The sequence below is a fragment of the Camellia sinensis genome, chromosome 8 (genome assembly GCF_055761805.1).
Source record: "Camellia sinensis isolate YWXY chromosome 8, ASM5576180v1, whole genome shotgun sequence".
Taxonomy (NCBI): Eukaryota; Viridiplantae; Streptophyta; class Magnoliopsida; order Ericales; family Theaceae; genus Camellia; species Camellia sinensis.
In genome coordinates this window covers 111925706-111931827 of record NC_138968.1, presented here as the reverse complement: position 1 = coordinate 111931827, position 6122 = coordinate 111925706, and the positions used below count along the sequence as shown (strand labels likewise).

At 33.6% G+C, this 6122-nt stretch overlaps 1 protein-coding gene across 1 annotated transcript; it reads right to left on the bottom strand.

Moving 5' to 3' along the window:
* Positions 1 to 927: 927 nt before the first annotated feature.
* Positions 928 to 2197, bottom strand: LOC114277216 (uncharacterized). Its single transcript, XM_082883131.1, has one exon. It carries the CDS (start codon positions 1934 to 1936, stop codon positions 1157 to 1159), a length of 780 nt encoding a protein of 259 aa, XP_082739257.1. The 5' UTR covers positions 1937 to 2197; the 3' UTR covers positions 928 to 1156.
* Between the last annotated feature and the right edge of the window lie 3925 nt (positions 2198 to 6122).

Below are 6122 nucleotides of genomic sequence, written 5' to 3'. Positions count from 1 at the left end.
GAAGGTTTTTTTAAGTATTTCAACTATTTATTGGACTAAGGTCTCATTTGGGAATAAGTTTTTTTGGTAATTTTTTGGTTGAAATATGATTTAAAAAAAAATTAGTAGATTTAGGATGATTTTTTATTTTTTTATAAAAAAATGTGCAAAAAATTAAAAAAAAAAAAAGAATCTTTGACTTTTTTATATAAATTATTGACTTTTTTAATTTTTTAATGATTTTTTTACTTTTGGACCATAAAGTAATGTGGCCAAATCAGGTCTAAGTTTAATAATAGTTCAAGGCAGCCTTCCATATGCCTATTTCTCATATATTTACGTGCAAAAAGTGAAGGCATATCAAAACTCCTACAAATGAACGATGCAGATGTTTGAAATGGAGAAAAAATTTCTCTTAAAAGATAATAATAGATTTTACATGTACACATACACATGATATTTATGAATAATGCTAGAGATCGTAAAATTCTATTAAAAATTTTACCAAATGTCTCATATAAATGTGTGTCTCAGATAATATAAATTTTATGTGATTTCACACCTTTATGAAACATTTGATAATACTTTTAATAGAATTTTTAAAACCTCTAATATTTTTGAATATTTATTATGTGAATCTATATAAAAGATGAAAGAAATGCAGAATTCACCTAGTGGTGCATCACAGGGACCAATGAAATAGTATTTTATGACATTTTAGAATTGATAGGATGATATTTAGGTGGCCTGTCATGTAGCACTTTATATAACACCAATGACATGTATCAAATGTGGGAAAAAATATTAGGTAGTCTTTTCTTCAGATGTCATATGTTAATGGTTCATTTTCTTGACTGACTCATCAAGATTTTAAATTCTGATCACAACCATTCATTATTTCGCAAGATGACATGTAATGGTGAATAAAACAGTTACATTCATTAATTATTTTTTATCACAATACATTCTATTTTATTAGAGGTATATATAGCATTATAATACTATATTGGGGAAGAACATACATACATACATACACATATGCAACGTCCACCACCACCACCAGATATATTTGATTTGATATACATGAATGTGGTGAAGTCTCGCTGCAATTTTTTTTTTTATTTCAGGCTTACAAATGCAAACGATCTAATGGTAGATAAAGAAAATAGACTAATGTTCATGGCTTATAGCCGCCCTCACCGCCGCCATGTCCAGATCCGCTACCAGAACCATAGCCAGATCCCCCTCCATTGCTGCCACCACCACCTCTGCCTCCACCTCCGCCGCCGCCTCCGCCTCCGCCTCCGCCACCGGCATGACCACTACCACTTCCATATCCGGAGCCACTGCCACTGCCACTTCCATAGCCGGAGCCACTTCCAGGGCCGTAGCCTGTACCTCCACCGCCACCTCCCCCTTTGCCGCCTCCGCCACCTCCACCTCCACCATATCCTGTCCCATCACCAGACCCGTATCCAGAGCCACTCCCAGACCCATACCCAGAACCGTAACCGCCAGCAGCACCCAAACCACCCCCACCACCTCCGCCGCCACCTTTTCCGCCTCCGCCGCCTCCACCTCCACCATTTCCTATCCCCCCACCAGAACCGTATCCAGAGCCACTCCCAGACCCATACCCAGAACCGAAACCGCCGGCAGAACCTGAACCACCCCCTCCGCCACCACCTTCACCTCCACCTCCGCCTCCTCCACTACCGTATCCTCCAAGGGAATCACCATACCCAGAACCACTCCCAGAGCCGTACCCCGAACCATACCCTGAACCTGACCCAAGTCCTGAACCACCACCACCACCTCCTCCTCCTCCTTCACCTCCCCCTCCCCCTCCGCCTCCCCCACCTCCTTTACCAACCACCTGCAATGACCTAGCTGCAAAGCAGAGGTCTACAGAGAACAAAACCAAGAAAGCAGCACCTATCACCTTAGAACTAGCCATTTTCAAACAATGCAAAATGGGTTGACACTAAACAAATGAAGTCTCTCTCTCTCACTCTCTCTCAATGCTTTGAGAAACCAACGCTTGTGAGGAAAATAGTTGGGGCAGGGAAAGCTATATATAGGCATTAAAGATGATGGCATTCTAGTAACTTCTTGACTCTTTCGAGTATTTTTGGATCATGAAAAGTGAAACTATGAACGATGTGTCGATGGGGTTAGTGGCGTTGGTGTGTGGGCTTGGCGGCACTGCCAAGTGGATACGCTTTGCTCCCACTTTTGACTCGTGCATTATATTCTCCATCTGCGTCTCTATTGAACAAATGAATACAGTTTCCTCCCACTTTTGACTTAAGCCTCTAATATAGTACTACTTTTTTACTTTTAGCCAATGGGACAAATTGAATTTACTCCGACTTTCTTCTTTTGTTCACACTGGGGCACCACCACTATGGTAGACATGCAGACAATGGGGAGTTGAGTAACCAGTTGTCGGTTGAGAACGTAATGAGTTTTAAAATGTATTTTAATTTAATTTAATTTATTTAAATTTGAAGTACATTTTGAATAAGTTTTAATTGAATTAATTACGAGTCAAACTTGAGTTGTTTGATTTTTATAATTTATGTAATGAAGTCAAATAATAGATTGTTCAAATTTAATTTGAAAGCTTAACAAATTTAAAAATGTATTTAAGTTTACCATATTTTCTTAATGAGTCAATTTTAAAAATTTTAACAAGTTGAATACGAATTTTTGTTTGTATCAGTAAAAATAAAATTTATTCAATCAACTAAGAATAAATCATTTACATCTTATATCAATAAAGATGGACAAAGGAAGTGCTATAAATATCATAGTGAAACATACTTATCCTAATTAGGTTGGTACAAGGAGCGCCACCCAATCATGTGCAGCACCCGCCTAACAAGGTTGAGTTCAAGAGATTGGTTCGTTTTTTTTTTTTTTTTATTAAAAAAAAAAAAATTCATGCACTCATTTGTTTTAGTTGGAATTTTGAAAAAATAATTTGAATAATTATTTTCTTAAACTATTAACATTAGTTCTCTTCACTCCAAATCGTTAACGAAGTTCATATTTTTTACTAAGGCCAAGTTTAACAACTCTGAAAAAAGTTAAAAAGTTATCATTATTCATCAAAAAAAAGATATTAAAAAAATAATTTCCCACGCATCATACAACTCAGCCATCATGAAAAGTCAAAGGGTTGTGCAACGTTTGTCCCAAGTATTAGACAGTTTGGGGCAATTTTTCACACACTGCTGTTCGGCCAGTGGGGGCCTATCATGGTTTCCGTTTTAATAATCTGAACCGTTTGATATGTATAACTCGTTGAGTACTATATGTCTGTAAAAAATCATGTTGATCGGATATCAATAACTGCATGATCAAATCAATTTTGTATGAAAAAATGGATGGTGTTATAATTAATGATTAAAAAAAACAAATCTGATCAGATAGCTATCAATATCCGATCAACGTGATTTTTAATAAGCATATAGTGCTCGATGAGTTCTACATATTGACGGTTCAAATTATCAAAATAGGACCCGTGACGACCCCCATAGGCAGAACAAAACAGTCCACTACAATGCCCAAAAAGTACTCAACAATTTCTTACCAAGAATTCGGTTGCCAGATTGTACCACTGTCATTCACTCATCTCGAATCTTCTCCTACACACTTCTTTATATAATTTTTTAATACATATTTTTTCATAAAAAGTAAAAAGTTAACCCAAATATTCATATTTTATTCCTCAACTTTTTAATTTAAAAAAATAAAAAATACACTTATTTAAGACGCCCCAAACAACCTCTAACCATCACACTTATTGGCACATACATGACACTCATTGATTCGCTTTTACCCACACTACGGAGGGGACAGGTAAGGAGACAAATATTTAAATACTATGCATCAAAACAAAAAGATATAAATAAATAAATAAATAAATAAATATTCAATAAATCACAATATGCATCAAATTGTAGCAAATTATTATATCCAGATACAACCAAATTAAGCAAATCGCATACACAAGTATTGTTGTATGTCGACAAGTCTAATATATCTCTGTTGCTTTGGGGTAAAGTAAATTAATGTCATAGTTTAATAGGTAATTATTTAAATTAATAATTCATGAGGGATTAAGCGAAACATGTTATAGTTTGAAGGACAAAGTGAATTTTTCCATTCAAATAATTCTTTTCTCTTTTTTTTGTGTGTGTGCATGTGTTGTTGATATTTTGTAAAAGAAAATTATTGAAAAGTTCACTCAAATAATTGTCTAAGACATTAGATCTAGTGGATATTTTTTATTGGTGAGAAGTTTATGAAATAATTTGGTAAGAAGTCGTTTTTTTATTTTGAAAGACATTTTTTCCCAATTTACCCTTTATCTATCTATTGATTTTTTTTTTTTAACTATCTTTTTAATTTTTTTGACTATATGTTCAAATATTTTTTATCTGTTTGATTTTTTAACTATCTGTTCAATTTTTTTTCTTATCTGTTTAAATATATGTCCAAATTTTATTATTTGTTCAAAAAATCTATCTGTTGAAATTTTATATGTTCAAATTATCTTTTTAAAATAAAAATAAAAATAAAAACTATCTATTCAAATTCTCTATCTATCTTCCCACTATCTGTACAAATAAAATTCAAATTCAACAACAACAACAATGCTACCTATTGAAAATCTATCTCCATTGTTAAAAATTTATCTGTTCAAATTCAACAATAACAAACAAAAAAATTTATCTTTCGCAATCAACAACAATAATAAGAAGCAAGCAAGCAAGCAAATTGAATCTATCCAAATTGAATAATCTATCTATCCAAATTAAACAAACTAAATACGTACGAATTGAATAATAGCATATTCATCTTCATATATGAGAGATAAATTGATTTCTCATATCTGCAGCAATAGTATCTTCATCTTCAGATTTGAAAAATAGATGGATTTTGTTCGATATGTTACCCGAGAAAAGGTTCGCAAAATTAGAATCTTCATATATATATGTAAACCCATTTAAAACAATGCTCAGGACCTGTAAATATGTTGGTAGTAAGTTGTTGGAAATTAATATCAAAAGATAAAAAAAAATCTTCTGAGTACTGAGATTCTAATTTTCAAAGAAGGACTGTTGATTTAGATGCACCAAAACTATGGAAGATAGTTGGCAAAAGTATAGCAAACTATCTCAATAGAAAAGAAGATATATAGCACAGTTCTCAAGTTGAGAAAGAGAGAAAGAGAGAGAGAGATCACAGATCTAGTGTGTATATGTGTGTGTTTGTGTGTGTGTGAGAGAGAGAGAGATAGACGATCATCCAATCGAATGTTAGGAGAAATAAAACTGACAAATCATATTCCTCAAAGATTCATAACAAATAAAATTGTTTATTTAGTATAAAATAAATAGTATTGTGACTGTAGATTTGTCAATGTTCAATGTGGCAATAGCCATTGGAAAGTGATATAGAGCTTGAATCTAGGGAGAGAAAGAGAGGAGAGATTGAAGATGAGAGGGATGAACTGAAATCCTAAACAAAAACAAAAACAAAAAATGAACCTTCATCTTCACATTTATCTTTATCTTCATCGTCGATTTTGAGCTTTTTCTAGCATCTAGTGGTCAGATTTAGGGTTTTAGTTTCAAAATCGAACCTTCGTCTTCAACTAAATAGAGAGTTGGCTACGGAGATGAAGAAGAAATGGTTTTGATGCCGCTGATCTTGCTCACTAGTAGTGGTGGTGAAGATGAAGACGGAGAAGAGAGATCGTCGGCGATGGAGTCGATAGAAACAGATGGGGGATATATATATATAGAAAAAGAGAGAGAATGGTTTGTTAGGGTTTGGGAAACAATATATATATATACATAGGTAGTTTGGTCATTTTGCAGGAGTTTGTTCTTACAGACAAAGTATTTTAGATTGTGTGTAACGCCCTTCACATTTTATTACTCGGATAACATTACCAAACCCATCATTATAACACAATTCCAGAGATAACATACAGAAATTCTATACATTTAAAATGGTAAATGAATAAGGGTTCTCTCATTCAAAATACATAATGAATGTAACATAAGATATAATTAAATACTTCACCCGCAAGCTTACATCATTGCATATAAAAGAAATAGTTTGCC